Source organism: Astatotilapia calliptera, chromosome 15, assembly GCF_900246225.1.
Source record: "Astatotilapia calliptera chromosome 15, fAstCal1.2, whole genome shotgun sequence".
In the NCBI taxonomy this organism is placed as follows: Eukaryota; Metazoa; Chordata; class Actinopteri; order Cichliformes; family Cichlidae; genus Astatotilapia; species Astatotilapia calliptera.
The window spans coordinates 17,921,782-17,946,617 of NC_039316.1; the positions used below are offsets into that span (position 1 = coordinate 17,921,782).

A 24,836-nucleotide genomic window follows, 5' to 3' on the forward strand; every position below is an offset into this window, starting at 1 on the left:
ATCAGCCAGTTGTGTTGTTTCACTGACACACAGACGCAAGTTGACATTTATCATGGTTTCGGCTGATAGGTGTATGTCCTTGTTTTTTTGTATTGTAACAAGTCTGACTTGGGCTGACTGCAGTTATTCTCAGATGATGAGGGCAACCTGACTGCAACACTTCTCTTTCCAGTAAGGGACTCCACTTGAAGGGACTTGAAGACAGAAACTGACTGCAAGTGGTTCTGGTTCTGGCAACTACTGTTTTCCCTAGTGTGACTATAGTATTTGTTTACTGTAATGTGAATTAGAGTGGTATTTGTTCAACTCCTCCAGTGGGATCAGCTAGAGACACTGATCATTGCAGCCATCTGTGAGGTTGTGAATCCTTAAAATAAACTGAGTACAAGAATGCAAGTTATTCTTTATAATCTTTTTATAAAAGATTTCAAGATCATTTCAATATATCTGTTTCCTCCCCTTCCTACTGTTGCAGATATGCACCATCTGGGAATCCCTATGCTATTGTATTGATATATCATAAAAGATCAGCAGAACCATCAGTGGCAAGCGTAATGTAATCCAACAGACAATGGGGTTTATGGTAGCTTTTAATCCCATCCTGAGTTATGTAAAGACCCAGAAGATCTATAAAACTATAAATCTAAACTTCCATATCCACTGATACATATCAGACAAGTGTTATCAATATGTCTCTCTGGTGATAAAAACTCGTCTGTGCTTTGAAAATGTTAGTTATTTCATTTCTTTTGTTGTTAAAACATCATTAAAACAGTCTATTGAGGAAATTAGACCATGTAGACATTATACAGAGAGAGAGAGAGGTAGAGGTCAGTTGCAGAAATCCTAAACTCAGAGTGACGGCTCTGAATGATCTGTGGGATAAACAGCACTCAGTCAAAGTTAGATTATGTTTAATTCACTATGTGCAGGTCAGAGAGAAACGAAGCAAGAAGAGATCAAAAGATTTTAGGAATGAGAAGTTGAGAAGAAAAATTGAAAGTGCTTTTGAAGTAGGATAGTTTTGAGTTAGAATACTGCCCATGCAACCTTGACCCAGATTGAGGTAAAATAAATCTGTAAAACACGCTTGCAAACGAGGCCCAATTACTGAATCATCTCTCCCTTTATCCCCCCGTCCTCCCTTCTCTGTTTTACATTCCATTCTTTTATTCTCCTCCATTTTTTTTCTTTAAAGTTTTTCTCACATCCCAGTCTCTTGTATTTCTGTCCTTGTTCAGCCCATCCATCTTATCTACAGTGACCCAGTATCTCCTTCTGTTTCAGGATGTGTACTCCAAGTCCACTCCACTCCATGGCCTTGTTCTTTGTATTCCCTGTCGGTAGCCTTTCATCGCTCTACCCTGCAGCTATCTGCAGAGCCCAAGAGAGACCATAAGAAATAAGGCCACAGTTTAAAACATCTTATTGCTTCTATACCAAGTGAACCTTGTTTGCTCAATGGCCCTGTGTTAATTTCAGAAAACAAGATAAATGCGATGTCCTCAGTTTGGAAAGGTTTTTGCTGCGTTTCCTTTGGGAATTACGAGTGTGTTCAGACAAATTAATAAAGGCTTAAGATAAACCTGCGGAGCTGCATTTAGTTAATTTCTAAAGATAAAATCTTTGGCCTGAACACAGCACGTGTTAACATTTCAAAGAATCAGGGTGTTTTACTGGGTTCTATTGGGATTATTTTGGAAATGAAATGTTTGAGATCATTTTTATCTCACTAAATCTCAAAAGAAAATCTGAACATCAGGTTGAAATCACTCACTGTCTGGTTGGGTATGTTCAGTACGTGTTAACATGGTAATCATAAAATAGGAACAGATCTGAATACACTAGTGTGTAGCTCTTTATTTGTTTTCTTCTTTCCACTCTTTGTTTGCTTTTTGTTTCTGTCACACCCTCGCTTCACCTTCCCTTTATGCTGGACTTTTTTTCTTCTTTTGGCAGCATGTAGAGTTTCCATAGTTACTCCCCCATCTACCATTTCAGCTAGGGAACAATACCAGTACCTACTGGGGAAAAAGTGTTATCCTTTTCCCCTGGAGAATTTGTACCCAGTGGCAGACAGAACTGCAAATTGAAAGTAAACCCTAGAGGGAACCAATTGAAATACCAATGATGCATTCAGTAGCTCTAACATTAGTTTCATGGCTGTAAGTAAAGTAAAAAAAAAAAAAAGCTTTTCTTTTTTCACTTTAACATTTAAAACCTGAAACTAAAATCTGCGTATCTGCTTGTCGTGGATCATTATGGTGTGTAGAGACCAAAGTTTAAATAGAGATGTTGCAAATTCATTACAGAAAAATCTAATTTATGAAAGGTCATAAGAGCTGATCACATGTCTCATCCTCTGAATGACAAGCCACCAGGAACAAAGGACGATGGAAGGTTTTGAAGGCCGTCAGAGAATGTAAAGGAATAATTCATCAACGTGAGAAATTTTGTCTTGATGTCCAGCTGATTTATCTTCAAAAGGCACTTGAAGGTGGATCAGCTTGCTTGCAATATCCAATAAATCAACAGTTCCTCATACAGAGTCAAAGGCTGGCCCGGCCTTCCTCTCCGACCCCCCGTGACCTTTAGTTTGTACATCAACTCATTGATTGCTACTAACCGAGTGGAAAATGCTGCTAAGATCCAAATGATTTTTTTTTTCCGGTTGATCTGCTGCAGATTGGGGCGTGTTAGGGCAGGACTGCAGCCAGATGGACAGAGACACAATTGTCCCTGAAATGAGCTTTAAATATTTGAGAAGGTGAAGAGGTGCATCACTGAGAAGGCTGGGGTAGTGCTCCTCTAAACTAGTTTTTGCATTTGACATGATTATTTTTTCCCTTTTTGGTGCTTCTGATTTGTTCTGTGTGCTTAATTCAATTTTTTGTAGTTAATGTTGTTTTTATATTTAAGACAAAGGGAAAGGGAATACGCTAAGCACATAACAGTCTTTAAGAAATAGATTACTCATATTTTCATTTCTTAGAATAGCATGACTCATCGTCTACCTTTGCAGCGTGCCCCTTAATTAACACTGAGTTACTGAATCGAGATATTATAAGGTGGGTAGTGATGAAAGGGTTTTGGAAAAGAATAACTTTATTTGTGCTGTGTAAGTAACTAGAAAATATCGTTATGTTTAACTGGATTTTATCTACAAGATTGATGTAAGCGGTAGGAACTCACAAACTCACTTTTTGCAGATGACCCTGTTGCATATCTTATTAAATCTGGCCCAGATATCTGCATCCGTCTTAAAACCACTACATCGATTGGGTTTTAATCCAAATATAGAGTACATAGAAATGTACTATGTTCACACTGGCACGTGTGCAAGCCAAAATACTTTAACCTAATGCAATGACTTTTGTTTGCATGTGCATGTCTCTGTGTATAGTGCAGAATACAGTGTGTAGTATTTAGTTGCTGTGCTTTAGCAACCGACAACATATAACTGCGCTGTACCAACTAAACTAATTTCCCTTTTCCTCTGACACTTTCTCTAACTTTTTTACACACAGGCACACACACACACAAACGCATACATGCACACACACACACACACTAGTTTCCCAGTTGTTATCTGCTTTGGCCAGTAAGTCCCATAGCTCTTCTATTAACATTCAGACTGATAAAGCCCTTGCAAATCACTCCCACTGCACTGCATACTGACTGGCCTTAATGGGATGAGGCATTGTGTAAATGTGTGTCGGTGTGTGTGTGTATGTGTTAGGTTTTGCTGAGGTATCTGGATCCGTGCTCCACCCTGAAATTAGCTGCTCATTCCTCTCTACAGGCATCATGGTGATGATTGCTTCCCACACACACGCACACCTCTGATTGGCAGTAAGGCATTTAAAAAGTGCTCGAATCTGCATCACCATTCCAACAAAAGACTTGGTTAAAATGACAAGTGGCAAAGAAATCATGCTGAAATGTTAAGTGGTACCTCTGAACAGGTATTTATATGTGAGGTCTGACACCGTGGGATGAATTTATGGGAAAATGTGAATCTTTTTGCCTTTTTCAGACTGAATCAAAGAGCTGTATACATTTCTGAAGTGGCTCCCCCACCACGGCCCTCTGCATTACAAAACGCAGTAACTTGTGGGGAAGTGTTTGCTTTCCAGGCGAACTGCTCCTAAAAGCAATGTCATCATCTTCATGACGTTGCAAAGTTAAAACTAACCCTCGTTCCGTTTCCTTATCTCAGAGAGGAAAGTATTTTAGAAAAAACTGTCAGCTTGAGGCAAATTTGCTCCTTTTCAGCTCTTGGCTCTGGGACTGAAGCTATCAATCCTGAGCTCTTTGGGTCTTGGAGTTTGATTAATAGGTCTGCATTTGAGAACGGCTCTATTAGTGCAGCCTAGTGAGGGTGCCACACTGGGTGACCCTGTAGTGCCACTCTGTCATAGAGCCCTTTCTTCTCGATGCGATAGGAAAATTAACTTGTTAATCCAGAGCATGTCTGGAAATTCTTTGCTTAGCAGAGACTGATGAATTAAAGCAGCTAGCTCATATTTTAATTTAGAGCTACAAGAGTGCTGGAAGAGTGCTAAGTGCTGAATGTCATCAGCATAGCAGCAGCAGCAGAGAAACCAGTAAACAACCAAGATCAAGAGGTTGAAGGTAATAAGAAGCAAGAAAAATAAGTGTAAGAAAATACAAATTCTCTCATGCCCAAATTCCCTGCTGTGTCACATATTCACTGGATTCAAATGCAGTGTATTTGAAGCACTTTGGGCTGCTCTGCCCTTTTTACTACACAAAGGCTAACTCCAGGTACAAGTCTTGCCGTTAGCAGTTTTCCACATATAAAAGCAGATTAAATAAAGATTTAAAAAGACAATAAAGAACCAGGCAAACGTCAAAACTTGCTGGTTTAACTGTTCAGCTGATACCCGTCCATTTACGTCAAGTAATTACGGATTATGGTCGGCTACTTAGCTCTGTGCCGCGTGTGAACAGCAGTCACCCTGACTCATGGTCTCTCCCTGATATAAAGAGGAAAATAAACTCACCGTGTCCGTCTCTCTGTGTCATGTCACCCACTGTGTGCACAGAGATGTACTTAGACCAACACAGCTGTTCCTGCTGTGCCTCACAATTAACATTATAGCAGTTTAATAGCACTACTTTAACTGAGTGCAACATTAAATGCAGAAAAAGCTGGCTAATTGGAGTGAATTAGAAATGAGCTATGAGAAAGAGGCCAATCAGTACTGATCTTTTTGAGACAATACAAACAGCAGTGTGTTCAGTTAATATCAAACAGTGTCGATGAGAATGCTGGATAAATCTCAGCATATGGCAATAGGCTGTAGGGTGGCACTGCAGTGCAGGGAGTTGTCGCCTCACAGCAAGATGGTTAGTGATGGTAATGCCAGGGACGGGGAGAGATGAAGGCAGCTGTGGTGACCCCTAAAGGCAGCAGGTAGAAGAAGAAGAAGAGTTTAAGTTTCAGTATCGGCATTGCTATGTGACTAAATTAATAAGTGTAGTGCAATGAGCTCTTTTAGTGTAGTTTCATTCCTGCAGCTGTCATCTAAAATTTTAGGGTTGTATGTATCTGGATGAGCAAATGACAGCACCTCTGTTTTGGCCTCAGTTATTAACTCATTCACTGCCATTGACGTCTATAGCCGTCAATTGCAGTGAATGAGTCAATGGGTTTAACTCATTCACTGCCAATGGCTGGCAGTGAATGAGTTAATACGCACAGATATATGCAGCAGCAATGCACTCTCACTGCCCTAAAGCACGTTTTTAAAGCAAAGAAAAGGCTAGCGTTCGGGATGTACAGAGATTTCTTTAAAGAACAAGCTACACAAAGCCAGACATCCATTCTCAGTGCAGCTCTCCTCAGTTGTAACCTGAGGCGGTGGAAGGCAGCCATGATTTAAGGGCTCTAATTAAGTTGCTAACTGTGAATCTATCGCAATTCACATTTTCTCTTTGGCCGTAGGGAAAGTACGATAGATTTTAAGACGCAGAGGAAGAGATGTACAGCAAAGGAAATCGAGAGGAAAAGGAGAGGTAAGAGAGGTCGTGGCAAAGATGAGATGGAGGACAGTGAAAGGCTTTCCAGAGAAAACAACAAAGAGAACTGGGCCAAAGTATTGGCCTCACCCAGCTATAGAGTACAAATGAATTGGAGTGCTTCCTGACATAATTTTAGAGGAGCGTGAGAGGGCACTGCCTGGTGTGACATGCTAATTTATGGAGATGTATTGCTTTTTCTGTTTTTCCAGGTTATAGCTTGGCACCACAGAATTAAAACCTCTGTTTTTTGGCTCTGCAGAATTCACTGGAGGGTTAGAAAACTAGCAGGCTATGATTTGTTGTTTTGCAGCTGGCCAGGAAATAGCTGTGGGCGTTAGAGGTTGAATGATAAGAGCATTGGACAAGACACCAAGAGGATGGGAACATGTCCTCCAATGCAGACTATTTTAATTCACAGTGGCATCGTTTTGTAATGACTTGTTTTCTGGGCTGAGGCTTTGGATCTTTATTTGTTGCATGCAACCCTTGAGCCCCTAGCTATCCCCATAGTGAACTTAAATGTAGTGAACTAAGTTGGTCTTGAAGCATATATAATGTAATGCACGACAATGCTCTGGAGTCTTTGGGGTAGGGAGGCTAATCACGTTAGCATGATTAGCACCAAAGGCAGCAAAATGGTCAAAATCAAAACTAGACTTTCAAGACACACATTGTGTATTTTTGAAGGTAAGAATTTGTTTGTTGGAAAACTGCAGAGTGCACCTTTGAGGTTATGGTTAGCTTTAGATTGAGTTGGAAAGTGGACAAAAGTGAAGTTTTTTTTCTTACCTGAGAAAAATAATAACAGTCTGGCCACAGACGTTCTTTCGCTTCTGGATATAATCAGAACTGGAACCACAAACATCATAAACCTTTTCAGAGCGGACTCTTTCTCCTGGCAGTCTTTCCAAACAACCCGTACTTGTTTTTTGCCTTTCTAATGGTATCATCATGAGCTAACTGAGGCCTGTAGAGTCTGTGTAGCACTTGGGTTTTTTGTAAAAAAAAAAAAAATTTTTTGCATGGGTTGAATTTGCTGGAAAGTCCACTCCCAGGAATGTTTTGGCATTGTGTTAACACACACCTGAATGCTGCAGACCAGCAAACAGCAAAAATGTGCTCACATTTGCTGATAATCAGATAATCAAGTACAGTGGTACCTCGCTATAACGATTTTTTGTGTGTGCAATTTTGCATGCTGTTTTTTTTTGTTTGTTTGTTTTTTTACTGTGCATTGTGTTCTGCGTCCTGATTGACTGTAGACCATTGTCAATCAATCTCATGCGATGTTTCCTGTACAGAATGCGTTCAGCTTGTCAAATTTACATAAATCTTTGATAAATCGAACTTTGAGAGTGTTTAAACAAAAGAGAAAAGTGTGAAAATGTTCATGTGTGTCTGAGAAAAGTGTATAAAGCATGTAGTGAGGGGTTTTATAGCCTTAAAACATCTATAATAATTGTAAAAAATAAAGTTAGCTACTTCACGGATTTCACCTATTGCGGGTTATTTTTGGAATGTAACTCCCGCGATAAACGAGGGACCACTGTATGTCTGATTAGTAGCCCCTGGCTGCTTTTTACCCTTTTAATTGCTATGGAAGCAGTAGGAGTGTACATAATTTTTCATAGGAGTACAAAAATTAGGAAGAATGGCATTGCTTTGTTTCTAAGAAGGCTTTCAAATGTATCCATAGACCTGGAATCATAGGTTTTTGAAACTTAAGTCAAAAGTGAAACAGTGATAAGTTACCGTTTGGACTGAATGATTAATAGTCAAATGTAAGTAGTGTGATATAATCTGTTCTGTTTAACAGAGAGATATTACTGGGATTAAATTCTGCATGGCATAATATCTGCCCCTTAATGAATATAAAAGGGGAAATGTGAGGCAAGGAAATTAATTTAAAAAAGAGTTCCTGTTAAACAAACAAACGCCATCCTATCACTCCTATCAGAGGTGGATCATGTTGGCTCATCTTCTTAACTTATAATGAAAGTTCAATATCGGCTTTAATACGCTGATGTAAGCCTCATATAATCTCTGAAAGTCCTCTAGTTCTAGGTCACAGTAGCAAATTGATTAACATTTACAGCTTGGTTTTTAAAGAGAATAACCAAACGTTTTTCAGTGTGCTGCACTCTAATATTACTGTTTGGTATAAAGCGTGGCTCATCGGCACAACATTTTATCAAAAGCCAGCATGTCGATGAGAAGTGAGAAGCACCGCTGTGACTGTTCGAGAACTGAATTCAATAAACCGAGACTTTATATTCATCCAGAGTTTAATATGAACCTTCATACCCCTCGCTGCTGTGGAAATGAAGCCCACTGAGATCACAAAAAAAAGAAAAACAGGCAACAGGGAGAACTCTGTTATCATTTTGGATTAGACATCTTGGGTGAAAATTTTCTGCAAATTAGGACGAAAGCCAGCTGAGGCGAAACTTTGACCAGTTGTACAACGTTTTTATAATATTGCACTTTATGTATTCTGTAGTGCAAAGACTGCATAAACTAAATAATGTGTTTCAAAGATTAGAGCTAATAAGTCCTATTACATGCCATGTGAGAAATGGGATGTAGAGCATGCTGTTGTCAACAGGGCCCTGGAAACTGAACCACTAGGACATTTGCATCAGTAGTCAAATACAACAGTAGACTCAAATAGTCTAAGACAGATGCATTGTTCTGTATGCCAATGGATGGATGGAGGCCAGTTTCCAGTCCCAGTACAGGAGGGGACTGGTTTCCATCAGAATAGCGATAACAAAGTGTTCCTCCACAGGTTAATTTAGTCCAAAATGGAGCAGAGCCGGATCTCTGACTCCAAATTATTGAGTTTATGAGCATTAATACATCATTTCATCCACGCATTTGTTCACACTGTTTCTGCAAGCAGCCAACAGCAAAGAGTCAGCCTTTAGCCCCATTCACACAAAATTAGTCTCACCAGGAGAACACATGTGCTTTAGGAAATAAATCACATGTTTATGCTCACATAGGACAAGCAGCTCTGTGTTTTACTTGACGGCGACATCTTTGGTCCCTAGCTACAGAGCTAGCATTAATATTAATAGACTGTTAAGCATCTCATCTATCTCACCACCCTTCGAGATTTCACTCTTCTAATGGATGTGACCTGGATCTCGCTGTTGATAGGTCTCCATGTTGTTTGGCTACAAACAACATGCCGTCCAAACTTTCTTTTGTAATTACCAGAGCAGCCTCTTTTGTGTAAGAAAAAGCCAGGAGAAAAACATTTAAAAATAAAGTTTGCAAAAGGGAAAAGGTCATCCAAAACAGCCTCATGTTAATTTGCACCAGACTATTAGTGTCTGGCTAAATGTGGAGGGTAATTTTCAGTGGAATTATGATTATTTTTTAATTATTTGAATTCCCCAGGTAAAGACTACCACTACCTGATCTCTTACAGTGTTTAATCACACAAATACGGTTTCTGGATTGTTTTTGGAAACCCACAAAGATTTGCTCACAAAAACCAACAGGAACAGCTGGACAAAAACCACATGAACAGATTTGTAGAACTTACCAAAACAGTCCTACAGTTTTATTGTCTTTTCTTCAAGCCAAGAGCACCCAGAGTAATCACATTGCTCTGGGTGCTCACAAGAATCAATGTGAACGTCTGTGAAGTAGATTTTTCACCATCATTTCACCCAGTGCAAATTTGTTTCAGTAGCTGTTTTTAAAACTGAACACAGAGACTAAAACTGTTTCTTTGAAACTGGTAGTAAAATGCTTTTTAGTACTCTAAAGCTGGACATTTTAACACGAGAGTCTGAGGATTTCTTAGAGTCAACGTCAAGTGGCCGTTAGAGGAACCACATGTTAGCTTTATTTTTTAGCCCTGAAGCTTTGTTTCTAACATGCATTGCATGCTTTGCTAAGAATGAAAGAAGTGAGATTATTCATCCAAGCACAGAACTGATTCAGTAATTTAAGCATAGTGTTATATTCATGACATTTGTTAACGGTACTGCACAAAAAAAGGCCGTAAGTACTAAAATGTGTGATTAATCAAATCAGCAATCAAATTAATTTCACTTTGATCTGTAACAAATTGAAGTGATTTCCGTGTCTTCTTTATATTAGGGGACAAGTTTCAGAGCTTTAATCTCCAGCTGTCACCTTAGAACTAAACAGCAGCACAGAGAGCGCGTTCAGCGATAAAATAATTAACTTGAACATAAATGTTGGTTTTACCACTCTGTGCACTAAATCACCAGGTTATTTTTACATCATAATTTGATAACTTATTTGATTGGGAATGGTGGCGCTCACAGGGATCTTTCTGAAATGCCCCTTTTTATGTGGGCACACCCAGAGCCTGAAGCAGAAAGCCCTTCTTAACAAAGAAAGTTGAAAGGCACCGTTGGGGGTTTTAGGTTTTGTCTGGCTCTCTTTTGTTTTAGACTCCCTAACATGGATTTGGTGCTTCTTGCAGCGGGGCTTCAGGGGGATTGAGGTGGACAGGGGCGAGCTGGAAAGGTGTGCGTTGTCTCTCAATCCCACCCATACAAGCAAAAGGATTTACTGTTCATCACAGGGTTTATAAAGGGACTAAAAATATGGATAGACAGATCAAAACTACGGTTGAATGATAGGCGGCGGAGATGAAGGAATAGTGTTTGACTAAAATGTAGCTTAAAAACTTAATCCAAAATATATGTGTGTGTTTATACACAATCTCAGCGGTGTGACAGTGCCAATTAAATTTTTGCTGGGAGCTGACCCCCAAATTAATCAGGGTGTGCAATGATGGGATGTTTTCTCACCATTCCTGCTTTCTGACAGTTGCCAGACTCTGTGTTCGCTGCCTGATGCGGCAGTGGTCGTCCCTGTGTTTGGTTGACTTGATTAAATCTGTGGTGTAATGGGAAACAAATTATGGCTTATGCAACATGATGAGTTGAAGAAGGGGGGCATAATTAGTATGTTCATCCACCTCTTTAAAGAGATGTGTGGGTTTGTCTCTATGTGTGTGTGTGTGTGTGTGTGTGTGTGTGTGTTTGTGCAGCACATCTCCCAATCCACACTCCTTCTCCTCCCCCTTCTTCTCATTTGTTGGATGTCTCCTCTGCTTCAGTGTGTGTGTGTGTGTGTGTTTGTGTAGTACATGTGTCCATATGTAGTTGCTGTAGGGCCGACATCCCGGTGTGCTTGACAGTGTAGTAAATAGTTCATATGTATTCATGAGTAGTTACTTCAGGCACCACCACCAGAGTCATCAGTCCTTGGTCTGAAAGTGATCTGTCAGTGGCTGTAATGATCCAGCACACACACTTACATGCACACACTCCCAGTTGCAAGGTCTTCTGTCCTTGTCATACACGCCAAGGTTGGTAACTCTCACATATGGCCCGAGAGCAGACGCACCTTTTTTTTGTTTCCTGGCAGAGAACAGGCTCCAACAAGTTTCCTTTTGACTGACGGGTAAACTCAAAGAATGATGTGCTGCCAGGTGAAGACTGTGGGAAAAACAGACATGTGCATAAATATAACAAACGGAGTGTAACGTTTGGTTTAATTTTAGTGTCATTAACATACCCTGCTCTTTATCTATTTAAGGAATCTATTTGTAAATGCCTTCAGAGTGAAAATCGGTTGAATAGTAATTACTTTTAAAAATAAGATCAAACTTTCAGGAACTGTTTAGCAGTCTTCAGATTTTTAAGGAGTTTGGTTTCTAAGTAAGAGTTTCAAGATGGCTTTTTAAAGACTTTCTGCCTGTTTAGTGGGAATGGGTGTTGTAAGTTTGCGGGTATGTGCCCAAGTTAAAAGTTTTATTATGTTACTCATTTGTTCTGATTTGCTTTATTTTTGTCATGCATTTGTTCGTCATTCATCCATCCATTTTCTGTCACTTATCTGAGTCCGGATCACGGGGGCAGCAGTCTAAGCCCATACCTCCCACTCCTTAGTGACCTCATCCAGCTCTTTTGGGAGTGGATACCAAGGCGTTCCCAAGCCAGACAGGAAATGTAATCGCTGTAGTTGTTCAAGAGTGAGGGAGCGGGAGATTGACATATGGATTAGTTCAGCATCAGCAGTGATTTGCACACTATACCAGTCTGGTGTGGTGCAGCAGAACCAAGCATGAAAACTAAGCTGTCAGTCTATGTTCTTACGCTCACCTATAGCCATGAGCTCTGGGCAGTGACCAGAAGAATGAGTCTGTGGATACGAATGCAAGCGGTGGAAATGAGCTTCTTCTGTAGGGTGTCTGGGCTCTATCTTAGAGTATGAGGAGCTTAGTTATTTGGGAGAGGCGCTACTCCTCCATATCAAAAACACCCAATTGAGGTGGTTTGGACATTTGGCTAGGAAGCCTCCCGGGGCACCTCTGAGGTGAGGTGTTTCTGGCATGTCCTAAAAAAATATTCCATACAGTGAAAATCGAAAAATGTCACACTTATTATTGTTTTTGCGTTTAACATACATTTCTGTCTCCTTCTGCTTCTGTGTTTGTGCAGTGGTATTGGTAGGAACTGGCCATGGGCATCGGGTGGTAGCAGCATCCTGGCAGAGTATGGCACCCTGCATCTGGAGTTTATGCACCTCAGCAGACTCTCAGGAAATTCAGAGTTTGCTCAGAAGGTAACAGACACAGAGACTTTTAAAAGATGTTTTTTTGTAATAAAAAATATATCTAAGCAATGAAATATACCAGTCCAGAGTCCAGATAAAGATGAGTATGTAAGAGTATTAGTTCTTTATTACATAAAGAAAAACAAAAATCCTAAACCGGAGATAAACAGTTCACATTAATTGATATCAATTACATCTTAGTATTGTTGTGTATAGATATTTAGTAAAATTAGCCTGCTAACTAGCTAGTCCCTTGTATAATAAAATATAATGTGCATATTTTGCAACTTTTGAGAATTTTAAGAAATATTTATGTTCTTTTTTTCTTTCTTTTAATATTAGGTAATGAACATCCGTAAAGTACTCAATCGCCTGGAAAAACCTCAGGGGCTATACCCCAACTACCTGAATCCCAACAGTGGACAGTGGGGCCAACGTAAGTCCTGATTCCCAGTTTCACAACCTGTATTTTGTTCTTTCTTCCCTTTTTATTTGTATTGCTTACATGTATGCTAATACTGCTTTAAACGTTTGTATAGTACTTTTCAAAAACAGTGTTACAAAATGCTTTACAAAAAGAAATAATCCACACAATAAAATATAGTTATACAGCAGGGAAAAAGTAATAAGAGAAGATGAAAGCTCAAAGGATAATTTATGAGAGGGGGGGGGCTCAAGCACCAATTAAACCTCTGTGGACGTTATTTTCTGGGATAAATCCAGTCAGCCATTCAGAGGACTATTTAACATCTACATTTGAAATCTTTTCACTCTATTGCAAAGGCTTAAAATCAAGCTAATTCCTGCTATTCACCAATTAACTTTTAACCGCTGAATACTCTCACTAGGTTGGATATCTAATGAATGTCTAAATGGCACTGGCTAAAAACAAGTAAAAGTTCAAAAATGATGTGGTAGACGTCTATATTGGCTACTTTTAAAAACATATGTGACAAGTCATTGCCAGTTTGACTGACCAGTCAGGCCATACCGCCACACGTGTGTGGTTCACTGAGCCGAGAGGTGTGCTGTACGAGGATTTGAGGCAAAATGGTGCACTGTTTATTTGCAGTTTACATATCAGAAGCTGTGCAATAAACTAAATTTTTTGGATATAGTTATGAGAGAGCTTTATATAAAGTCAACGTAAGATAACAAACTTTGGGAATCCAAGTTGTTTTGATTGCATCATTGAGAAGCTGTTTTGTGCACATCCAGGATTCTTGCTCCATATTTTTGGCCGTCGTTAGATCTTTCTTTTGTTTGTTTGAAGTACCTACTTAAGAGAGTGAAAGTGCACAAGCATATCCTTTGTTTTTTTATGTAGAATTCATTGCTGCAGCCAGGGCTAGTACAAAAGTGACTGCCTTAGACTGATTTATAGGTTTAGTGTCTTTTAGACTTATTGGTCACTAATTAGCTAACATACACTATTGTAGGTCCATTAGCAGCACCACAGTGCTGTCACGTTCTTTATAGGCACAAGATGATGCTAAACATACTCTAAACTTAAACTTTAGATGCTTCTTAAACCCAGTTTCACAAACAGTGTTAGATCTGTGAGAGTTTTTGAGAGTAGGCATCCATGGTTTCAAATAGCCTCGATACATGTAGTGTTTTATGTCCACTTTAAAGTTCCTGCCTACTCACCAGATGCTACAGTCAGAGTGTGCCAGATGTTTCACAGATGGCATAACAGCATCCAAATCAAAGTTACCACTCGCATGAACTGTTTGCGTTTGTTTGTCTTGACACAATAAAAAGGCAGTAACGTTTCAGTCCCAGGTTTCCGCTGGCTAAGCATCACCAATCACAGCCAACACCCTTCACATGTTGAACTCTTTCTTTCTTTCTCATTTGGGGATTTAGCTGCCCCCCAGTTCTTCCATTAAAGCTTATTTGAGATATGAGTGTTTAGAAGGCTGCTTTGAGTACTCTGGGCCATCCTTAACATGTGGCGGATAAAAACTGTGTTAATCTTCTCGGGTTCGTTCACTGATTAACGAGAAAGTAAACATCTCCTCTGTGTGCTGTAATGCTCGACCCTTGAACTTGTCGTTTTCTTGCTAGTTTATGCCTTTGCTTTGGACAATAATTTTTATGCGTAATACTAAAGTACGTTAATCAAGCGTTCCTGTTGTGTTTGCACATTTTAAGATTTATCTCGGGCACAAATGCAAGACTGAGTCATAACTTCCTCCACAGAATAAAGGTGAAATGGATCAGTGTGTAATTAAAATGAAAATTGTGGGTTGAAATCTTTGGGTTAATAATTAGCGAGACTTTGAGTCTGGTATCAGAAATATTAATAAAATTTGCATTTATCACTTGAAGAATGTCAGCAAGGTTAGATCGTTTTTATCCACAATGACAATGACACACTAATGCATGCAAATTACAGCTCGTCTAGATTACTGCAGTGTACTTTGTGTCGATCTTTTAAAGAAAAGAGATCTACACCTGCAATTTGGACTGACTAAAACCAAGAGATACCATCTTATTGTAGGCATTACTCTGTCTTCAGCTCAGATTGACACTTTGAAAGGGTGGCAATTATTTTTCAAATTTTCTGTGAACTTACCACCATTTATTGTGCATTAATGATCCTTTACCATAATTTTAGATAACTTCTCTTTAAACCGTACCAGAGCACGAATGTCCCCTCCCCTCCTTATCTGGGCCTGAGTATACTTAACATGCCCCCCTCTCTTTCTTTCATGCACTTTGCTGTTTAATTGAGGCTCTTTTTGACAGAACTGACAAACTTTCCTCTTAAACGTTGGCTTATAGATTTGCTTATTACTTACTGCATTCATTAGTGTTTTGTGCTTAGGTTGGGTATACAGAAGACTATTAATATGACTCGTAACCTGAAGCATGCGCTGCTTTATTGTCATTTTTGGTTCCAATGGGGACCATAATTTACTAAATGGACATGGTGTTGGTTTCAGTGAGGCTTGAAACTCACAATTGAAACCTTGAGTTCATCAGCAACGTGGATTTTACGGTCCGTTGACGCCAAAGTCACGAACACGAAGGTTTGGCTCGAATTACTCACATGAAAGCAACGAAAGCAAACCCTGAGAAAAGAAGCATCACAATAAACAGTGAAAATAACTGCTGCTGGTAGCGCTTTTACTTTGTAACCATTGTAAACTTCGGAGTATTGAGAAACTTGGGCTTTATGTTATCTTAAGGATCTGCACTTTCGCCGTAACGATTGTCACTTTCATAACTTTCATTCAGATTATTTCACTTTCTTTGTTTTTTGTTTTATCTGTCTACTTATGTCTTACCCAGTTGTGTTTATCTTAAATGATCCCTATGCAAATGAGATTTAATTAAAGTTTACCGAATGAAAGTTCTGTATAAATATTATGGAGCTCTGTTAACAGTGACTGAAGATAAAGAGTGCTAATATTTGTCCGTTAAACAAAGTTGATATATGCTGTTTCAGTAGTTAAACAGGCTGACAGAATGATCCAATATTAGTTTAAATTAGCTTAATAAAAATGTGTTAAGTTGTACTGCTTGTAGCTGTTGTGGAGCTTTTGTTAGGCCAGGGACACTCAGGAAGCTGGAATGAGTCATGCAGAATTACCTATGCAGTAATCTTGATATAGAGGATTAATACATGTTGACGCATTGTCCCCCAGTCCCGAAGTTTGTTCCAGAGCGGGGTATCTTTAAACTAATTTGCCACGCCTCTCCCTTAGTCTATTAGATAACCCTGACACCACTCTGTGACACATTTTCCTAAATCCAGATAGGAAAGATGTCAGTTGGGGCTCAGATTAAGAGACTAATCTCCAAGGCCTTTGAATGACTTGGACACTTCTAAGGTCATGCCGAAATGGAGAGGCCCACTCTAAAGAGAAAATCCTTTACACTAGCAGCAGAGGAAGTGTTTCTGCAGATGGGCCTAAAGTGGAATATCCTCTTCCTGTTCTCTTTCTTTCTCCTCACTGTGTCATCACACTTTCCATTTGAACCTTGACTTTCTTTAAATTATTGAAACCCACTATTTACCCGTGTCACTGTCAGGTATTTTCATACTCACTCCAAGGCACGTCTTTAACATCTCCGGTGCTGCACAGGTCCGCACGCTCATGCTTCTGACAAGGCGCAGGTAACAGGGTGTAATTTTAAAGCCATTATCGGACTCGTCACACCGTGCGACTGAACAGGTAATGATAATAATGATAGAGACGTGAAGCTGGAGGAAGAGGAAATAATGGAAGTCTTGATCACAAAGAGAGAGGAGAAAGGACAAGAACATAAAGAAAGGTGTATAATGTGGAGGTGATGTAACTTATAGTTTGGGAGAGGAACCCAGCACTAAAAACCTCTCCTTTCTAACAGCACTTGTCATACGTTGGAGGAAACTGCCAGCTGGGTACATATAATTAAAGTGACACTGACAAGCGGAAAGAGTGGGCCTGCATATCAAAATCAGTTTTTCAGCCTGTTCTTAAAGCTGGTTTAAGTGGGGTTGATCACTAGAGAGCAGAAACCAGTGGCTTAATAAATTTATTATAGTGATTTAAATTAGAAGGTGGATGCCAGGTTCTTGAAGCTACAGAGACAGACACATGTCCAAACAACATTTAGTCACCTTATTACAAAAATGCCCACATGGAGGGCAAACAGGGGTTACAAGGGGAGATTGTGATTCTCCCAGATTCATATCTTCTCACTTGCTCTCTGTTAAATCCTGAATTTGTTAAGTCCTCACATATATCAGCATGAATCATCAGGCCCCATCATGCCTTAAAGACCTCATAGCATCATGCTATCCCAGCAGAGGACTTTGCTGTCAAGCTACAGGCTGACATGTTCCTAGAGTTTCTAAAAGTAGAATGGGAGCCTTCAGCTTTCAGGCAACCAGCTCCTTCTTTAGTTTCTGGAGACATTCCTTCTGGTTTTATAAGATTAGGCTTAAAACTTTTCTTGTTTTTATAAAGTTTGTAGTTAGGGCTGGGTTAGGTAAGCCTGAACAATCCTTTAGTTATGGTGCTAGATGCTCAGACTGCTGGGAGGTTCCCATGATGCACTTCAATAACCTCTTTTCACTCCCGATGTGTTTACATGCCACTACTGTATCTCTCTCATACCTTGCAGAGTTTTTTTGGCTTGTTTGTTTGCTTTTTTCAGTTTTAACAGACATCTGCCCCTCTCTGACTCTGGTTCTGCTGGAGGTCTCTTCCTAAACGTCATCTTTTCCAAACGTCACCTCTGTAATCATAGGGACTGTCTGGCTAATATTGCAGGATCTTAACCTCACAGCATAAAGCATTTTAAGGCAACAGTTGAATTTACTGTACTACCTTCCAGATTATTTTTACCAGGTTTGTTTAGCCAAAAGAAAAGGGATTATTGGAATGCATGGAGTATTGGACTGTGTGCAAAAACACATGCTTTGTCACAGCAGCTCAAGCAGTCAGCAGAGACAGATTAAACCAGTATGAGACTGGAGAAAAGTTTTGATCAGGTGCCCTTTTTTGAGCATTTATCTTAAATATCCATGGCTTCAAACAAATCAAAAAAAATTGTCAGGTTACTGCCAAACAGTTTCTTCTGATATGTTGCATATCTAGAAAATTCTTAGTCATCATGCTGCATTTTGACCAAATTTAGTCACAACTGTGGAGCCCCAGGAGTTAAACACAACATCGGGAGCGGCACCAAAATTGCCCTTTAGCCTGCTGCGTTTTCATTTCAGCTGCCTGCCAAGAACTGCAAAGATTAGGCAAATTAGCGTAATAAAGGATTAGAAAGTGACTTTGCTTGAAACATTGTTTTGCATACACAATACAAGAAGGATCATGCGCTTTGTAATTTATTGCAGTTAGACTGTGGAGTGTGAGTTGATAGGTAGCAGTCGCACACAGAGAAGGGAAAGAAGACTGAAATTACTTTAAAAACTGTTTTTTCTTTTTTCCACTTTTAATTCTTTGTGAGTATTTTACATTTAAAATAAACTATTATTCAATTTTACATTATGATAGTGCCATGTTTGCAACACCTTTCCACATAAAATCTGATACAGGTCTTTTGATTTCCACAGCAAAACAAATTAGAAATCCTTTAATCGACTTTTATTAATGTTTTTTTTTCCTTTCTTTTTTTCACTGATATGCGTTCAGCCTTTATTAGAGTTCTGTCAGGTATTGTTTTTTGCCACCTTCTATTTTATTAAAGGGGTGTTAGTATCTGTAGTATCCTAAATCTGAATCTGCACCTGTGGTTTACTTGCTTTTATTATGTGATGGGCTGAAAAACCACTGAGAGCACATCCACGATTATAATGGTTGGCATTTAGCTGACACTCTTAACCAGAGCCAGCTACTATGATTTCATCCAAGTATTTTATGCAAATGATGACATACTCAATTAGAATTGAAACTGGAAGTTCAAACAAAAGAAGGAAAAATCGTCGCTTTTATGCTCGTCTTAGATTTTTTCATCTAGACAGAAATTATGCAACAGTGATGGGGAAGGCATTTGTTGAATAAATTATAACTCGGGGATCTCTGCTGCTTAACACTGTCTGAAAAAATATCTCCACACCGCAGCTCTCCAGAAAGGCTCTCTCTTTTACATATTGTGATTTGAAGTGTTTGTATTTTATCCAAACAGCTGTGGCAGTGACTTGTGATGATTAAGTCATAGTTTCCATCCTCTCTCTGTTTATAATATATTAAAAAAAATGTTTGCACAAATTTATTCCAATCGCACAGCTGTAATGCCGTTTGGCAGACTGCTGATGGTCTGTTTGAAGCGTGTGTCATCTCTCCTGATTGGCTGGTGCTGCTGTTCCTGTTTTTTGTTATTGAACTTGAGGAAGGCCGGGTACCGTTATCAGCTCAGAAACAAACTGTGTTCAGCTCCGTCCTCCTTTTTGCCTCACTTTAACATTATCACAGTTGACATTTAATCTCTGCACACCACAAACAACCTCAGACTCTGTTAATGATGCATGCATATGGATGAGGCTTTGCTGACCATCAGCAGGACGAATGCGAAAATGCTGCTCGGCTTGCTCAGCTCTGTGAAGGCTCACCAATAAAAAATAGCACGCACACACATACAGAGTGCTGTTGTTTATCTTGGATCACCGGTATTCCACATACACCGTGTCATGTGAGGATGATCTTTGGATGGCAGTGTGATCTAACCCAGAAGACAGATGGGGAGGCCTGTTTGTTTCTGTGTGTCTAAGTGAGTTTCACTCCTTTCTTTATCTGTGTGTTGCAGATCACGTGTCCGTGGGTGGCCTGGGTGACAGTTTCTATGAGTACCTGCTCAAGGCCTGGCTGATGTCTGACAAGACTGATGAGGAAGGCAAGAAGATGTACTACGATGCCCTGCAGGTACACACACTCACACACACAATGACACGCTTTTCAAAATGAGCTGAGGCGACTTTGACTGTTTGTGATTGAGGGGGGAAAAAAAGAAGTATTCAGAGTTTCAATCACAGACTTCACTGGAACTGCAGCACGTAGTAAAATGAGCTATCATTCAAGTGATAGTGGATCTCTTTATAAACAGATATCTGCAGGAACGTTTTACTTTTGCACCAGAAGCGTTCTGGTTTGGCGTTTTTTGTGTATTTGCGATTTAGGTGACCACATCGCAGCAAACCAAACGTGACACAAACTGTGTGTTTGTGTGAGTAACACCACTAATGCTAAGAGGTGATCTTTTTTTTTTTTTGAAATACATATATTTGGCACATAAATGACAAATATACAGTAGTTTATCCAACTAAATTTCCAAGTTTCCTTACAATCATATTCCTTTTTTTTTCTATCCAAATAACTGTTAAAAGAGTTACCTGTTAAATCTACTGTGTTTTTGTCTCTTTATTATAATAATAGTAACAAGAGCAAAATAAATATCTGTAACCTCTAAATAAAACCTGTGAGAATTACCTTTCAAAGTTTCGTCCTTGTTGTTCAGCTGTTGCTCTAAAAGTGTCTGTCCTGCTTTGGTAACTTTTGTAAACTCGAGCCAATCAAAATGTGGAACATTGTCTCATTATGTGGTACGAAGGGATGAAAACGAGGTGCAGTCTCACATAAACTGGGACACATCGTCAACCTTCTGTATTTGTAAAGAATGAGCAGCAGATGTAATGGGAAGGTTTGGCCCAGATATCGCTTATTTGTGGAAAAAAACTGCCATTGCGGCCAGAGGCCAAGTCAGCAAACAAGCCTGTGGGTTTCCGGACCGAGTGATTTTGATAATCACTCAATCATTTTTCAGGCAAAATGTCAAAAATACTGTCCAGGTTCATCCTTTAACTTAGAGGGATTTGCTGCCTTTTTCTGAATATTTGGGGTTTTAACTGCTGATGAAGATATTTGAACAATTTTTTTTCCAATTAACTAGACAATTGTAAGATTTTGTGTTACAATAGTGCATGTTCATACAAAAGCTTAGGATAATGAGATTGGTGTATACAGGTAATGCTGCTCAATACGCTCAGTTACAAACGTCTGTTTGTGAGGGCAGCCAATCAGAAGACAGTTGGCTTAAAGGGGGAGGAGCTAAACTGCTTGTTTAAAGCATGGAATGAACTGAGGGCCTGCACCAGGACCTAGTATAAGATAAATAAGGATTATTTTGAATAGTGAATCACGCAAAGCTGCTCTAGTAGTGTCCAAAAGTATAAATAAGTCTGTGTAGTACTAAATTAATTTTACAAAGTATTAGTCGTGATTCTATTTTCCAGTCTTTATCATGTGTTAGCACTTAGTGAGTAATGCAGACAGTATTGTGTATCTGCTTTGTATTTTATTGCTAATATATGGGGAATCCCGAGGTAACCTCTGGAAGGCTGTGAGTGTATTACACATACAGCCAGTGACCTCTAATTTGAGGCTGTTCTTGCTGAACTGACAGCATAAGGGTCTGTTTACAGATGGTGAACTGTGTGGATTTACTCTGGGGTTTTGCATCCTCCGTGCACCCTCTGAGTCATAATAAATGGTTGTTGGGTAATAGCGGAAAACAAGCATAAGGCCATCTTTTGATATTGAAAAGTGGCCTTTTTGTTGTATTTATTTCTGTCTAGCTTTGAAGCTTTGCAAGTGTTACTTGTTGCCTCTGTAGTTTTATGCTAAAATATGCTATTTCACAGATTTAATTTTAGTCTAAAGTGGAGAGTTTTGTGATTTTTATCTCAAGTAATATAATCTTCAGGAGCTTGATACAGAGTTTGAGCAGATGGAAGGATGACACAGCTGACAGGACTACTGCTGAATAACAAAAGACACAACTACAGTAACAACAGCACTCGTAAACCCAAAGGATAGATGACACACGCACAGACAGACACACGGAGACAGCTTTTCTCTGTTAGAACAAATTGTCAACTTAAGTTGAGGTGACAAGCGACGGGTCTCAGCTGGAGAAAGCTGATTGTCCGTCTGTCTTTCTGTGGCACACTGGGAGCGAATATATTACACAGCGACTAAAATTCAGACTTAAACACGCTGGGATAGTTTACCCATAATCCCTCTTGATCTTTGAGGATTATGGGCATTCTTGTTTTATTTGTCAAGGAGAGGCTCGGGAGGAAGAAGCAGCAGGAGGTCTATCAAAGTCACAACAAAACAGAAAAAGGAATAACTTTTACTTTTTGCACAATTTGTGCTCCTTAAAGGGTCTGTAAATAGAAAAATACAAGGTTTTTCATTTTGGAGCACTACTTATCCATTAGAGATAACAACTGGAACCAACACAAATCAGTAACTCTTAAGATGATTTAGTTGTAGTTTTTCAATCATATCTAGCAATCTAGTCTTTGGTGATGAAGGTAAATCACAGCCACAAGCATTTCTATATTTCCCAATGGGATTGACATGTTTTCTTATCTGCAGATATCTGCTGAGACTGAGTATAAGGAGGAAATTATTATGACATATTATGACTAGAAAGAAATGTTTGTGCACAGCTTCAAGCATATGTTTTCTCATGTGCTCAGGGGTCATCCCAGATCTCTGGCGGTATCAATTATAGCCTTGTTATAACAGTTTCAGTCTAATACAATTGATTTTCCCAAGGGGCCACATGAGAGACTGGGACTGTTGTTGAAGGCGACACGAATAAGATGAACTCTCTTATGCTCAGTGTGAATTTTATCCCTTTAGAAGCTTATTGGTCTATAGAGATAAATCGGTATAAAGAAATCAGATAGTTATTGGGCATACCTGAAGTTAGCTAATTTATGCGGGCCTCCACAACAGTCCCAGTTTCTCATGTGGCCTCTTGGGAAAATTAATTGCCCACCTCTGATCTAAAAGCTCAAAGTGGATTTTTGTTGTTCAGTGATTCAAATTAAAGCAGGTGAAGCTATGAAGACGCCGATTTGCTAACACGTTTGTAATCTGCGTTTCTTTCAGGCAATAGAAACCAACCTGATGAGGAAGTCAACCAATGGGCTGACCTACATAGCGGAGTGGAAGGGGGGGCTTCTGGAGCATAAGATGGGCCACCTGACCTGTTTTGCAGGCGGCATGATCGCTCTGGGTGCTGATGGGGCGCCCGGTGACAAGACGGGCCACCAGATGGAGCAGGCAGCGGAGATCGCTCGCACCTGTCACGAGTCTTATGCCAGGACAAGTAAACAGACACTCCACTTCATCTTTTTGCCCCACTTCTGATTTGGTTTGTTAAGCGTAGATGCATTTCATTGTAGAAGTGAATCTGTTGACATAAATGGTAAATGGCCTGTATTTGTATAGCGCTTTACTAGTCCCTAAGGACCCCAAAGCACTTTACACATCCAGCCATCCACACATTCACACACTGGTGGTGATGGCAAGCTACATTGTAGCCACAGCCACTGACAGAGGCGAGGCTGCCACCGGGCCCTCTGACCCCCACCAGTAGGCAACAGGTGAAGTGTCTTGCCCAAGGACCCAACTCTTGAGCCACGATCGCCCCATAACATGTGTAGATTTCTGAATATGGCTCAATCCAAACGATTACTACTCTCCAAATTATCTTTCATGTCAGGTTTTTGAATGCTGTCCATGCACTGTTCATTTTTTTTAATCAAGACACTCAAATTAGTGCTTACTGAGGGGAAAGTGCTTTTAGACTCATTTAAAATTCTCATTTTTAATCAATGCCATATTTTAAGAGGATGCAGTTTTTTCCCTTTTTCCTCTTAATTCAGATAATTGTATTTATCTCCCTCATTTAAATGCATCCTTAGGTCGTGTTCTGAGTCATCGTGATTTGAATGCAGTTCTGGAGAAACCTCACCGCTAGCAGTTGAATAGCATTATTCTTTTCAGTGACCACTGACCTCTAAGTTAGTGGTGTTGCTCTGCACAGCATCTACATATATTACTTATTTACTTACTTACATATTAGTTTACTTTATGTAAATATATGGATAAATAATAAAAACAAAGTGAAAGGGAAGAAAACCAGGCATGTTCACTATTCTGTAAGCCTTACATCATGTGGTTTTCCATACATGTGCAAACATGCAAAATATATAAATATGCTGAAAAACACGGTTCTGTTCTTCATCTCTGAACATTTTCTTGTCTTGTTCTTGTCTTTTGCAGCTTTGAAACTCGGACCAGAGGCTTTCCGTTTCGATGGCGGCGTTGAGGCCATCGCCACCCGCCAGAACGAGAAGTATTTCATCCTCCGTCCTGAGGTCATTGAGACCTACATGTACATGTGGAGGTTTACCCATGACCCCAAATACAGAGAGTGGGGCTGGGAGGCTGTACAGGTAAAATATCTATCTATGAAAACGAAGATTGTGTTAATTTGAGAAAAACTGGAGACAAAATTCTGAAAGGAAAAGTAAAGTTTTTCTATTTAAAAATCCATAAATTGCCTGTAAAAACAAAAACAAAAAAACCTCACACAAGGTCACTCATGATTTAGTGAATAATCCTCCCTAAGGTTCAGTGATTTATGTCACCAGTCACCGATGGCCTTCTTTGTCTCCCTCTCCCTCCGTGCTGTCCGTCTCCATCACCGTCTCTCATTCAGGCCTTGGAGCAGCACTGTAGAGTCGACGGAGGCTACAGCGGCATCAGAGATGTCTACGCTTCATCTCCAAACTACGACGACGTGCAGCAGAGCTTCTACTTGGCCGAGACGCTCAAGTAAGACACAAACTGAACACCCTTCACTTC

At 39.7% G+C, this 24,836-nt stretch overlaps 1 protein-coding gene across 1 annotated transcript in view; it reads left to right on the plus strand.

The window, feature by feature from the left end:
- Positions 1 to 24,836, plus strand: part of man1a1 (mannosidase, alpha, class 1A, member 1) — a 158,258-nt gene that overhangs the window by 124,877 nt on the left and 8,545 nt on the right. The window contains exons 6-11 of the mRNA XM_026142320.1: positions 12,546 to 12,669; positions 13,003 to 13,096; positions 19,918 to 20,033; positions 23,073 to 23,292; positions 24,252 to 24,424; positions 24,691 to 24,806. Coding sequence (XP_025998105.1) covers positions 12,546 to 12,669; positions 13,003 to 13,096; positions 19,918 to 20,033; positions 23,073 to 23,292; positions 24,252 to 24,424; positions 24,691 to 24,806 — 843 coding nt within the window. The remainder of the gene's footprint in view (positions 1 to 12,545; positions 12,670 to 13,002; positions 13,097 to 19,917; positions 20,034 to 23,072; positions 23,293 to 24,251; positions 24,425 to 24,690; positions 24,807 to 24,836) is intronic.